Source organism: Strix uralensis, chromosome 16, assembly GCF_047716275.1.
Source record: "Strix uralensis isolate ZFMK-TIS-50842 chromosome 16, bStrUra1, whole genome shotgun sequence".
NCBI classification, from domain to species: Eukaryota; Metazoa; Chordata; class Aves; order Strigiformes; family Strigidae; genus Strix; species Strix uralensis.
In genome coordinates this window covers 18,715,016-18,729,035 of record NC_133987.1, presented here as the reverse complement: position 1 = coordinate 18,729,035, position 14,020 = coordinate 18,715,016, and the positions used below count along the sequence as shown (strand labels likewise).

The 14,020-nt window shown below is 37.2% G+C and overlaps 1 protein-coding gene across 22 annotated transcripts in view; it reads left to right on the top strand.

Annotated features, from left to right (window-relative positions):
- Nucleotides 1–14,020, top strand: part of RBFOX1 (RNA binding fox-1 homolog 1) — a 919,785-nt gene that overhangs the window by 154,585 nt on the left and 751,180 nt on the right. For 18 of the 22 annotated variants that reach the window (XM_074885636.1, XM_074885649.1, XM_074885647.1 and 15 more), the window contains exon 2: nucleotides 212–274. In XM_074885636.1, coding sequence (XP_074741737.1) covers nucleotides 212–274 — 63 coding nt within the window. Of the gene's footprint in view, nucleotides 1–211; nucleotides 275–14,020 lie in introns of those variants that run through there. The other 4 variants (XM_074885614.1, XM_074885622.1, XM_074885642.1 and 1 more) reach the window with 4 other exon arrangements.

Here is a 14,020-nt window from a genome sequence, read left to right as displayed (position 1 = left end):
TGGCTTTGTACTACAATAAAAATGCAATTATGACCCAATAATGTATGCAACCCTTCTTGTGAAAGCCCAAATATAATGCATTATCAATTTTAGTTTTTGTTACAACACTTTGAATCTTAAAGCCTACCTTCTGACTTCCGTGAGTGCAGGGCACAAGTTTGATCTCCTTTGAATCTCTCATTTACAGTAAGAATGTATTTTCTTTTCTTAGGAAACTACACAGAAGCCCCATGCAAGTGGTGCCTATTGTTTTCATGATCGGAGCCTTCTTTCAGTAAGTGCACTGATTTTTGTTCTTGTTGATTTTATCTTCCTTGGAATGTGACTGAAATCTCTGTTGTGCTGTCATGATGAATTCGGACTTCACAACTTGCCATGCTAATGCTGGATCGCAAGACTAATAGACTACAGGTACAAGATCTGATACCTCTTAGTCTTCAGTAAACAACAACTTGCTAGTGATATGCTTAGAAAATAATCTTCCCTGTTTCTGACTGTACGTTTAAGTGCTTTTCTCTTGTATTTACCTTTTACGTGTTAGGGCTACGTCTCTATCGTATCTATTTTAGCTTTGGCTGATTCAATCAGAAAAAAATTATTTTGTGTATAGATTAGTCACAGACGCTTTTTTCCCTGTAGAACAACTATGGATAATTCGTCATGCTTTCGTTTTAAAATGCACTTCTAATGTCAGAATGGGGAATATCATGAATTCAGCTCCAAAATTTATAGGACATGTGAAAAAGTATTTGTGCTGATTCATTTTTTTTTCTTTTTTCCTTCCTGAGAAGAGGCTTTCACATCCAAACTATTTGTTGCTCTTTCATACCTGGAATTTATTTTTTCTTGTAACGTTTTTTTGTTTTAACACATACTTAGAAACAATATTGATTAAGCACTTTTTAATCAGGATATAAATTTCTATACTTATAATAATAAATACAGAAGTACCAGAAAAAAAAAAAAAACTAAGCGTATGATTCTTGGTAGCTGTGTATTTGACACTTTAAAAAAAATTATTAATAATCTTCTGTTTAAAATAAACTGCAATGCTCTAACATTTTGTATTGTGTAATAAGCATGGCTTGTTCTGTATGGGGCTGACTGAATGTATTTGTTTTATATACGTTTATAATTAGACTTTTCTTTGTTCTGTGTGTAGAAAGTAAAGAAGTTGCATACGTGTACTGACAAATAACAGTTTCAGGTCTTTGTTCAAATGTATTAATATTAGCATTTGAGTTCTGCCCCAACACACAAAGTTTGGTGTCACTGCAAAAATTAGACATACAGTCCTTGTTAGACATAAGAAGAGTTTCAAATTTTTCTCCTACACTGAACACAATCTTCCTCTTAATGTCTTTGAAAAAAGATTTCATTATTTCAGAAAGACTGCCTGGTTTACAGGATAAAAAAAAAAAAAAGCCTGTTCATCTTGAGGACAGATTTAAATGAGTTCTGTAGTGCTCGGTGCGCTTGTTGCTTTTAGCTTTTCCTCTGTCACTTCATGGTTTAACCCCAGCCAGTACCGAAGCCCCACACCGCGTCTCGCTCACTTGCCCCTTCATGGGGGAGAGAATCGGAAGAGTAAAAGTGAGAAAACTCATGGGTTGAGAAAAGGCAGTTTAACAGGTAAAGCAAAAGCTGTGCTCACCAGCAAAGCGAAACAAGGAATTCATTCCCCACGTCCCGTGCTCAGCCATCCCCAGGACAGCCGGGCTCCGTCACGCGTAACGGTGACTTGGGAAGGCAAACGCCATCGCTCTGAATGTCCCCCCCTTCCTTCTCCCCCAGCTTTATCTGCTGAGCATGACGCCCCTTGGGCTGGGATGTCCCTTGGGTCAGTCGGGGTCGGCTGTCCCGGCTGTGTCCCCTCCCAGCCCCTTGTGCACCCCCAGCCACTCGCTGGTGGGGTGGGGTGAGGAGCAGAAAAGGCCTTGGCCCTGTGTGAGCCCTGCTCAGCAGTAACGAAAGCATCCCTGGGTTATCAACACTGTTCTCAGCCCAGATCCAAAACATAGTAGCTACTGTGAAGAAAATTAACTCTATGGAGCCAAAACCAGCACAGTCATAAACAGTATTTTCTATCACAAAAGAACCTTACATCTCTTAGCAGAATGTGATGCAATTGACAGCTTTTGTTAGAAAAATTCTGGTAAAAATTGCAAGAAAGAGGTTGGGTTTTCTAACCCGTGGGAGACAGTTGTCCCTGAGATAATTACTGGCATGTTTTTAGGAAGCTGCAATTAATTTTACTGTGAAAACAGTGCTTTGGTATTTCTAAATATAGTTGAAGGAAAAGATATTCATCTTCCTTCAACAAGCTAAAGCAGAGATTTGGGATATACGACAAGAAAGAAGAAGAAAATGCTCGTTTGGAATTTGGGGAAGGTTTACTGCTGCCAAATCTCAATGTGCATAATTGGTTTTATTATTTTCCCTTGTGATCATAACCTAACCAGCACAATGAATATCAATCAACTCTAGGGCTAAGAGGTCATTTTTTTACCAAGCTCAGACTGAAGTCCAGCATGTTGCCTGGTAACAGTCTATGTAGATGAGTTGGCTCTTAAGTACACCATATGGCTGGGCGTTATGCCCTATTCACCCGTGACATGGTGTACACATGTAGTACATTACTGATTATAAAATGGTTTGTCCCACTCCCTTATTTAGAAGAAGCATTTAAAAATAGCAATACCAATCCAACACAGACGTGTTAAGATTATGGAATCGTGTGTAATGAAACAAATACCTGTCACAAATGTCAAAAACCTCATGTAATAATCACAGCAAATTTTGTGTTCAGTATGCTTCAGTTGAATTTAAGTATAATTTCTAGCTTTTTCTACACTCTTTTTCTATTTCATTTTGATAGATAAATATGTTGAGGTAAGTATAGTTTTAACAGTTTGATTACAGAGAAATACTGGATTTTAAAATTCAGTTTTGTAGCCTATGGATTTATTTAGCATTTGACCTTCTATTAATTGTGCAATACTCAAGTACTCAACCAAAGCTGCAGTGCATTGAGCAAACCAGTAAACAAAGCAATAAAAGACAGTTCCAGAAACAACAACTAAAAATAAACACGACAGGCAAAGGAGATAGAATTGTACCAAATATAAAATGGGAAATCCAGCACAAAGAGTGACTGGCAAGAAGATTGTAGCAGAAATGGACATAAACCCTACATTAGCAGAGTCCTCACGCATTCCCTTGACTGGAGCGTTTTTCCTGTTCCATTGTCACGAACTGGAATTCATTCAGGTGGGAATACTGCAGAGTGCAGTGTTAGGCAAGAGCCCATGCTACGATAGCGTGTCGTTTAAAAACGAAAGACAAGAAATAGGATTGATCTTGTGTGTAATGACAGTGATCTACACATGTAAAATGGAAGATTATTGACTGGTTCCCAGTTCAAGAAGGCTGGACAGTTAGCAGTGGTTATGTGGCATTTCTCTGTGTCTAGCTTATTTGGAAAGATGAATTATTGCGCTCAGCCCTCCCCTACACAAATCCTTTACCTAAAGCTATAATTCTTTGGCAAAGAGGCCATTTCTCTTTGGCGTTCCACCTACGTTCTCTGAAAACAGTTCAGAAAAAAAGTAGAAGAAAGCTGTTATCTTTTCCAAGTTTTGCAGAAGTTTATACGATTGCTTTTCAAGAGAAGTTGTGTATACTTGCCATTCTATTGGTTTTTCTTAATCTTCAGATTGCACATAGCTGTTACACAGCTTTGATAAACATAGTGTAGTCGGGTGATCTCGTTGTTTTAATACTAACATGTTTCCTTGGCTAGAAAATTTTAAGGTAATAGAGGAAGGATGAGACAGTGGTGCTGCTCCATGTTAATTTGGTAGTCCCATTCTTTGGAAGATCTGCCATGATTATCCCCATTTTAAACCCCAGTGGATGTAAATGCATGTTGGTCTCAAAACGGGATTGTCTTCACTTCTGCCCGTGTCACAGTCTGTCAGTGACACAAAACTAGTTGCTGTGCTGTAAAGGCCTATAAAACCATTGAAAGAAAAGCATTTAACACCGTTTTCTCTAATTTTAGAGCTGTGTTTTCCTTTGAGATGAAATAAGTAGCAGAAAAATAGCTATTATTACATTGGAAATATTTTATTATTGGGGATTATGGGTCCTTTTTCCCATCCTTATTAAACACATCTTTTAAAATTGTTAATACAATAAATCTATTTTCCAGAACAACATAGCATGCCACAGAGGAATCTGAGAAGTATAGTATGATCTAAGGATTTCTACCTGAGAGGCATGAACAAAATAATTGTGAAAGAGAGCTATTATAAAATATCATAATTCTCTTAGAAATAAATCAGTATTATAACCTTTTTCTAATAAATGTATAAGGAAAAAAGATTTTTATGATTGTATCCTTATTTATTCATCTCTCTGTATTCTGATGTAGTCTGAAAGCTGGTATTAGTCTAGAGAGTTGAATATTTTTAAAATTGCAGCACTTTGAATTACCGATACCTGTGAATTACAATAAAAAGGGTTGAAGAATGGTAGTTAGATAACTTAAATGAAGCAGTAAGTTCTGCTCCATTACTTGATCTGAGCGAGGATGGGGAACTGTTTAGCTGTTAGTATCTGCTCCACTGTCATATTATTCATTGTTGTTTTGCAATATCTTCAAATATCTTCAGCAGTTACTGTAGGTATTCATTAAGGACCGGAAGCAGCGAGGCATTTACACGCTCCTAATGATAAGCAGGAGAATATTCTCATGGATGTTTTTTCTTCAGAAAAAGCTTAACGAAGGTATCTAAGCCTGACCTGTGTTGAATTTTTTTTTTTTTTTTTCCTAGTGCTGGTGCAAGGTAATTCAGTTTTAAGTGGTTGATTTGTAATATTATTTTTCCATTAGTTAGATACATGTTTAGATAAATATGATCTTTAACTCTTTCCTGCATAGATAACTAAATATACTACCTTTGTTTAGTTTTGTGGGTTTGGGTTTTTTTTAGTCTGCATGTTCCAAGGTTTACCTTATTTCATTTCCCACAGGGGAAGAAAATGTTGTTTTCTTTTGTTGGATGTCATTAATTTGAAGTTTATATCAATAAAATCTCTAATGATTTTAGACAAAAAGAGCCGTTATGTGGTAGCAGGTTTACATGAATCGTTGTTAAACCACTGCTATAATTTGTGATTACCTGAATTATGAAAGAGCAGGGGATTATATCTGTGCAAGCTACAAACCAGACTATCAGTGGTCTACTTTTGATATTGCAGGTGGCGATGCTGCTCATTTCACTTAAATCATGATCTTCCTGCATAAATAAAGGAAGACACTGTCCTTTGTTATGTTGATCACTGCTGCAGATAATTATATATGTATTTATTTGAGCATCTAAAGAATTCAGAAGTTACTCTCTCAAAGCGGATTCAAGAGCATAACGTTTACTGAAATTGAATAGGTCATTTTGGAAAGAAGAGGCAGACTCCTAACACTAGTGGGTTTTTTAAAATATTACTCTAGATTATTTTGAAGTATAACTCCGTAAGTAAAGTTAGTTTTGTAATTCTGCCTTGGTGTTATATACATGTACATGTAAAGAAATATCTAACAATTTCTTCTTTTCTCCTTCCTCTCTTTTAAGAATGCAGTCAGTATTTCTTTCTGATGGATTCCTCTGTGATCTTTCTAAATCCTCTGTCTTTGTAAGTGGTGTTTTGAGTCTACCAAGTAAAAGCTATAGGGGTTGAATACAGATAAACCTTAGGATCTGAATTTACTGTACATAGCAGCCATTTTTCAGACACTGCTGAGATACTAACTTCATAAACATTATATTGCAGGCATATTCAGGCATTATGAAAATTTTCACATGCGTGTAAACACTTAGCTTAGAATACTTCCATTGGCAATTGTATGCACTCTGGATGTTCTCCAGATTACAGCATTAAGATGTTTTTGATCAAGTTCATTTCCATAGCGTTGTGGCATTTAAGAAATACCAAGTCCCCAAATTCCTGTGAGATTAGTACGTGCTATTATCTCTTTATTACAGAAGGAGAAGCCAGAAAATTGAACAGCCTGACTGATGTGCCAGGAGAAGGAGCATAGCAGAGCTAGGATTTTAATTCGTATTTCTCAAATCCCAAATCATTGCCTCCGTTACTGGGCCATCTTTCCTCCTGCTCTCCCTCTAATCCAATACCTTTTATTGTTAATGATTTTTACATTTAACAAGTGAAAAAGAGCTTTCAATTTCATGCTCTCTCCTGTCTCATAAAAAATTGAAAATTTTCCTCAAGAAAATCATGCAATTATTAATAAAGTTCTATCAACATAGCTCAAAGCTAATTGAAATTTAACAGTCCTCACGATGATCTGGGTCATGTCAAGGGTGTTAGCATTCTTTAATAAAGATATACACTTGATCCTTTTTTCTTTTTCTTTGAAGAGCTTGCAGACTTCTGTAACTTTTTCTGATAATGCTAATTATGCAAAGTGAAGGTACAGTCATTGCAAGCACTTGAGTAGTTCAGTATAGCAAATGTTGTTAACTGTAGCAATGATATTCTGAGCTTTGGGGTGTGTTAGAAGCCCAGGATTCCTGGAGGATTCATTTCTGTGTTGCTGTGTTACTGCTACAATATGTTGATGTGCTGCTCCATCTCCAGCGCAGTTAGTTGCTGCCTGAGCATACCATGTTCGGGTAGGGCTGCTTTAGGGAGTCGCAAAGCCATGAGCCTGCAGCAGTGCATGCACATGGAATTTTGACAAGCATTTATTGCAAGTCAGGCCTGTATTCACTGGGGAGTCATTCTGTGCCTGCACATGATGCATTCATAGTCGATCTAATGCCACAATATTTGCCTTTTTGTGCGTTGTGTGTTGAATCTGAGATCCTGCTGAGCTGTGTCTGGATGCAGCACTGAGCACAGGTGTGATAGCATATTATTGTTTCAGGAGTGTCTTTACTGTTGCTGTTCATGGAAGTGAACAGTTTTGTATTGTAATAATTGGAATGGATGTAGGGAAACTGTAATTTCCTTTTTTTTTTTCTGTTACATTTGAGGTTAGTTACTGAGTTGACAAGTCTGTGTTCTAACGTGTTATTGCTGTGTAGCTTACGCACAACCAATAAACAACATGCTATGTGAGAATTTTTACGGATCCTGCAAGGTATTTTAGAAATCATATAACTGATGGCTCTTTAAAATTTGAGCATGGAATGATGGTTTGAAAATATATCTTCAGTGAGGAAGGAGAATGCTGGGAAATAAGAACAAATCTGTTGACATAAAATGAAATGTTTATCCTTATTCTGCATAGTTTAAGAGATCTAAAAACATGAAACAGCGTGTGAGTTTGACAGAATACATTTGTATTTGGCCTTCAGGATTGTTAACTACCTTCAGAAGTTGAACTGTACCTCTCAGAACTGCTTCTGACTGGACCTTTGTAGAAGCTCGCTAGTAACTAGGGGAGCGTTCTAGCACTGAGCACTGGGCTTGAGCAGTCTGGGATTTCTCACCAAGTGAGTAAGCCCATATCTTGTACAGTCTTGAAATATATTTACATCTGTTAACTCATTAATGAGAGAGATTTGTCTGTGACCTACCAAAATCATTGCACACTAATCATACAGGGCAAATTTGGGCAGCTTGGTCAAAGAACAGAGTTCTTGTCTGTGCATGCAGAGGGAGGAAAGCTGCCTGTGCTGCAGACGGTATGCTGGCATGTTTTAACTTCACTCTAAAGAAATAGTGGGCCAAGTGCTTTTTAGGTAGAGCAGGTCTCAGAGACCAGCACACAAGTCATATTCAGCTACCTTGTACGGTATTTCAGTCAGGGCTGTATCTTCTTTATACTGACAAAGTCAAGAAACCTGTTTACCTGTATGTGGTGGGTTGACCCTGGCTGGCAGGTCAGCCCCCACCCACCAGCTTTGCTCACTGCCCCCAGTGCGATGGGGGAGAGAATCAAAAGGGTAAAAGCAAGGAAAAAAAACCTTAGCAGTTGAGATGACACAGTTTAATAAGTGAAGCAAAACTGTGTGCACAAGCAAAGCAAAGAATTCATTCACAATTTCCCATTGGCAGGCAGGTGTTTTGCCATTTGCAGGAAGGCAGGGCTTCATCACCCGTAACTTGGGAGGGCAAATGCCATAAACGTGAATGTCCCCCCCTTCTTCCTCCATTCTACGAGCTTTTATTGCTGAGAATATCAAATAGTCTGGATTATCACTTTGGTCACTTCAAGCCAGCTGTCCTGGCTGTGAACCCTCCGAACTTCTCGTGTACCCCCAGCCCACTGGTTGGGGAGGAAGAATGAGGAAAAAGGGAAAAAAAAACCCCACCTTGACATGGTGCAAACACTGATCAGCAATAGCCTGACAATAGCACTAACACTGGTGTGTTATCAACACTGTTTTAGTCACAAATCCAAAACACAGCACCATAGGGGCTTCTATGAAGAAAATTAACTCTATCCTAGCCAGACCCAATACACTATAAAACTCTTGCTTTTCTTCTTCACTGTGAAGTTTCTGCTTCCTTCATCTGCACCCCAGAGGAATGAAGTTTTATCAGCGCATCTGGAAAAGAGCTGAAGTAGTGCAATAGAAACACTGGAGGGGTGGTGGTTTTGTTTGAGGATTTGGGTGGGTGTGTTTTTCGTGTTTTTTTTTTTTCCTCTTGAGGAATATTTTGCACAGCTAAATGACCCAGTTAAAAAAAAAAATATATATATATTTTGAGTCTACACTGAGAAAAGATTGATCTAAAATGGTTCACAAATTATGTTTTTATCAAGACCAACTTTTCGTGTGCTATTGATTTTTAGATCTGCAGAGTCTACAAGTAATAAAAGTTGCAGAGCCAAAATAATTTCAGATGGTTTTCTGTCTTTTGTATAAGCCACGTTAGGATATTGAAGTACAAATCAATTGCTTTGCCACTCAGATTCCTTGAAACCCAAAAGAAAATTTCAGCGTGAGTTATGGTTTCCAAATGTTGGTATTTTCTGGTTCCCAGTCTTATCCTACAGGCAGTAGGGCTTGTTTTGGCTGACAAGCTTTTCTGCAACTTGGTCACTAGTAGTATGACAGATAGCTGTAAAGAAAAGCATGTCTACAGGAGGCAGAGTCATCGTAGATGACTCCTAACAGCAAAAATGTGTTACATAATTATATAAAAATCGCTTGCAAATAACAACATCTAGCAACAGCTACTCAGGATTAAATCTGAAGGTACAAGGGCAGTGACGAAGTGATGACACTCCCATCTATTTGTGGCTGGTCTGTATTCTCCTATGTGAACTGATGCAAACTTTTAGAGATGATCAGTTTTACTGCTTAAAACAGTGGGAATATTCAGATGATAGGAGCTGAATGTATCGGGGCAGAATTGGTTTCATAGCTGTGGCTTTGTCATTCAAGGCAGAAAGTCTGAATACATGAATTGTGGGGCTTCAAATGATATTCATCTAGAAATATTTTATGCTAGCTCTTAGCTACTGATGAACACACTAATAAAACAAACTAAACCAGATACTACACAAGTAATTTTATGGCAGATCAATGCCATTTCTTATTACTGATTCAGGAATGTTAATTTAAGGAATGTGGTTAGGAGGATATAGATTTACAACCTACAGGTATGCTTAAAACAATATACTCAATGTTTATTTAATAGGCTGTGGGAAAAAAATTGTTCTTTTATACTTGATGTTTAACTACCGTAGAAAACTTGCATTTGCATAACTTGATGAATATCATTTACAGCTAGGGTTTTACTTGTGCTTTATTGTGTACCAAAGGGATAGAGCAGTAAAATTCTCGAGAGAGTACTTGTAAAGCAGCTCTAAAGTTAGCTTGTTGAAATGCTAAAAATATTTTGTACCATCTGATGTGCAGTTAAATGAAATGCAATGATTCTTTGTAGGTTTAGGGATGTTTGTATCATGTGGTTGTCCCTAAAAGCCACTTCAGTGTAATATGATACAACTCTTTCATGATTCATATTCTTAAAGAAAATGTCCCATATTTAAATTGGCTGTGGTTGTGTCCACAGTGTGTTCCCCCAATGTCAATAAATTATTTCCTTGGGACCATTGGCCTGAAAGGAAGGCTCTTGTAAACAGCCCCCTAACTAATGCTCCTCTGTGACATCCAAGAACTGCCTCCATAGTTTCTTGGGAGACCTTTATTATTGCTCAAAGTGGTCTGAAAAAGTGGGGAAGTTATCACACATGCTGTTTTGTCTCCACCCAGTGTAGAGATTTCAGTAACAGTCTGCTCCAGGCTCACTCCCCTTCCTCTTCTTTCTGTTCCATCCCACTTCTCCTCATAGCATGTTTCTTCTGCTTCCCTCACGTCTTGGAATGAAGTCCCACATGGCTTTATGCTTCATTCCAGGTGGAGGTATTGTCTCTTCCTTATGTACTTTCTGGGCTTGATGTTGAAAGAAGAGAGGGGAGAAAACCAGCATAACCTTCCCATTGCTTGTAGTGTAGGATGGAAAGAATAAAAATCCTAAAAAGTATGGAAGGGCCACCTGAAAATAAGCTTAATTCCATGGACTAACGATCTCTGCAGTAAAGTCAGGAAGGTTCTTATACAAAGATCCATTCTTTATGGGGGGGATAAATTGCTTGAAGTGAAGTGTCAGCGGAAGACCTGTTAAAAGGTTGAACTTGAAGGCAAAAAACATTTGCTGGTGACACAATTATTCAGGATAAATCACACAGAATTGCAGAAAGATTTCACAGTTGGGCTCATTGTAAAGATAAGGGGGTCAGTGGGAAAATACAGCCAGAACCAAAAGAAAGCAGTTACCTTGCACAGACTTCAGTAGCAGAGCCTAGAGATGAGGGTCTTCTTCCCATCACAGAGAGGAGAAGGGATGGAGAAATTTTAAGTGCACATCAAGTGAACCAGGAGGCTAAAGTGTAATGAAGGCAGATCCATTAGTATTTCACGGGTATGAATGAATTCTGAATTTCTACACTGAAGGGGGTTTATAGGTAAAAGTCCATGGGAATCTATACTATTCAGTGTGTAAAAGGGACAAAATAATGACAAGATAAGATAAGATTATTCAGAACAGACAAAATTAAGACTGACTGGGAAAGTGCAGAAAGCCAAAGGATTAAGTGACAGAATAAAATTTGCTTTCAGAATTTCATAATAGATGAAAATCTGTTCTTGAGGAGGGAGTACGTGACTATTATTGCTCAGATGCTTTTCTGGGAAACATCAGATGGAGTTCTCAGAAGCATTAGTTCAATGCTTGACAGCTGTCAAAAAAAAAGCAATTTTCAGGAAAGGCATTCAGTATGGAAAATATAGGACAGTCTCTGCTGGAGTTTGCATTGGTCTTACATGTGCTCACTCTAAGCAGTTCTGGTTACCCTATGTCTCAGAAAGGTGTGGTCCAGAGTAAGGTGAAAGAAATGATCAGAGGTATGGAATAGCTTCTGTACAGGGAAGACATTAAATAAATGCGAGAGCTGTTTAGCTTGAAAAATAGTTGACAGGTGAGTGACGTAGGAGAAAAGTGATAGATCGACATTATTATTGATATTGATTTGAATATTGATATTATAATGATACGACTCATAAGGCAAGGATTATGGGCTCAATAAAATGACCAAGCAATGACTCATGTAAAGAATGTTTTTTTCATGCTATATAATGCTATTCTACAAAGTTTTGCCACTTGATATTTTAGATGCAAAAAATATAAGCAAGTTAATAGTTGTATAAAGTAATGTGCAGTATTTGCTTACACAACAAAATGCAGGATATTCCTCTTTGCAAGTTACTGTGTGAAAGACTGATGCTTATATTCTGTCATAACCATCTAATCCTGATCGGTGTTGGATGGATTGTGTTGTTTTAAATGATGCAATCCAGTGAAACAGCCCTTTCTGTTCATATAGATGTTTTACCAGATGTGAATCTTAATGATTATTTATTAGGACGTCTGGAAAAGGGAGATTTCTTAATCAATAATTTCTGCTATTTTCAATATGCTGTTTGCTTGTTAGTCCTGACTTCCACCTAAAATTGTTCTGAAACATTGGGCTGCCCTGGGGGTCATGCTGAAATTTCTCTAACATACATCCTGTAGAACTGTTTAGCAACTATTTGATAGAAGACAGTTGTCTAGAAGGCTGATTCAAGCAGAATCAGAAAGCATTAGCTCGTTATTTAGAGAGTCTAGGTCAATAACGATAGAAACTTGCAAAACTGTAGTGCAGGCTTTGAGGTTTTCTTGTAGCACTGCAAAGATATCTCAACCTGTAACGTAACATGGGGATTTCTTTTTCTGTCTTATATGAATATGTGCTGTATTTTCCACGTTTTATTGGAAAATATAGGTTGTGCTATTCAAAGATTTTTAGATTAAGTGTGAACTTTGCACCTCTCTTTACCTAAACAGCTTTTAAAAAGAACAGCTTTCATCTGCTGACACCCATTGGCGCAGGATCTTACCTGCTCTGTTTGTAAAATGAAGGTATGGTCAGATTTATAACGATTCAGAAATCTCCTAACTGGAATGAATAGGGGTTTTTTTACCTTCAGATTGCTGAATCATTGGGAGGATTTTGTCTTAATTATTCATAAATTGCAGTCTGTTTATATGTACACTGACGTGGATTATTTCAGTGAAATCAGAGTTTATTTACATTAATGAAGCCATGTGTGAATACAAACATTAACAGGCTTGGTGCTCTCTGGGGACTGGTGGCTTGACAAGGCTTCACTAAAATCTTACTTTGTGCCTCTCTGGAAGTGATTTCTTAAAATCATTTTAATTCTCCTTAAACACGTGTGATAAGCTACATGAGGATGTTTGTACTGTTTCTCTTGAGAAATTCTGAACATTTTCTCTCATAGCATTAATGGATGCTTAGAATGTTTTTCACGTTTCTACCCTTCTCTGAAAGAGCCAGGATCCTCTTTCATGGCTGCCTGCTTGAAAGGAGTTAATCATGGAAAGTCTCAGCCTAAAACTTGTGCATTTCTGAAACTTGCAAATGCATGCCAGCCGCCTAGGAAAAACAAACAACTTACAATGTTATTAGCTATTGTGTGATAGAAATCAAAAAGGTGATTATGGCATCTTTTTGTAAGATTTCTGAAGTACGTAATACTAGGTAGTAGCTACCTTCTTATATTGAAGAAGATTGGTTTCAGTTTCAGAAAGATTTAAAATGCAAACCAGTAATGAAATAGTCCTTTACATCTTGGGAGTGATGTATTTCATCTGACGTCTAATGTATGGCATTAGAAGTGTATTTATGAATTTAGTGTGTAGCACTTTGTTTTGTATGCAAAAATTGTAGTGTATCTATAAATATGTAATAGGAAATTTAAAGATGGGAATCAACATTTATGATATTCACTGGCTTTTAAAATGTATTTGTTGAATTATGATGAAATAATCTAATTATTTTGAAGTAGCAGTAGCTTTTGTTGAAAGCCATTTTCTGTTGAATTGGAGCTGTTCATGTTATTTTAGATTCCAAACTGTTTTATTAAGGTTATATGAGTGTCTTGCAAAAATATGGTGTGTTTTAAATTCAAAGCACTGCTACAATCTTTAAATTTGGGTCACCTTTTATATGAAGCATTTTTGAAAGAATTTAATTTGTTTTTTCATATATTTTGTCTTTTTTCAGTTTTTGCTGTAAGCTTAAAATTCACTTCGACATATTTTTAATTTTGTTCTCAATGTTTGTTCTTATGAACTGCAATTGCTCACCATTTAATCAGCCTGATATTACCACCTAAAAAACAAAGACATCCTTCTGAGTTTTTGTGCATTTAAGAAACATCTCTCAGTTCTGTATATATTTTCCAAATACATGCCACAAAGGGTTTGGGAATGCTAGCCCAGCTTTCGTTTGGTTTGGTTTTCCAGCAAACTTTTAGGAAACCAAATTGCTGGACTGAGCTGGTATTTGACTATGTCCTTAAGTGATGTGTTACTATTCATATTATATCTTCAGCACTGAGATGTTCTCTAT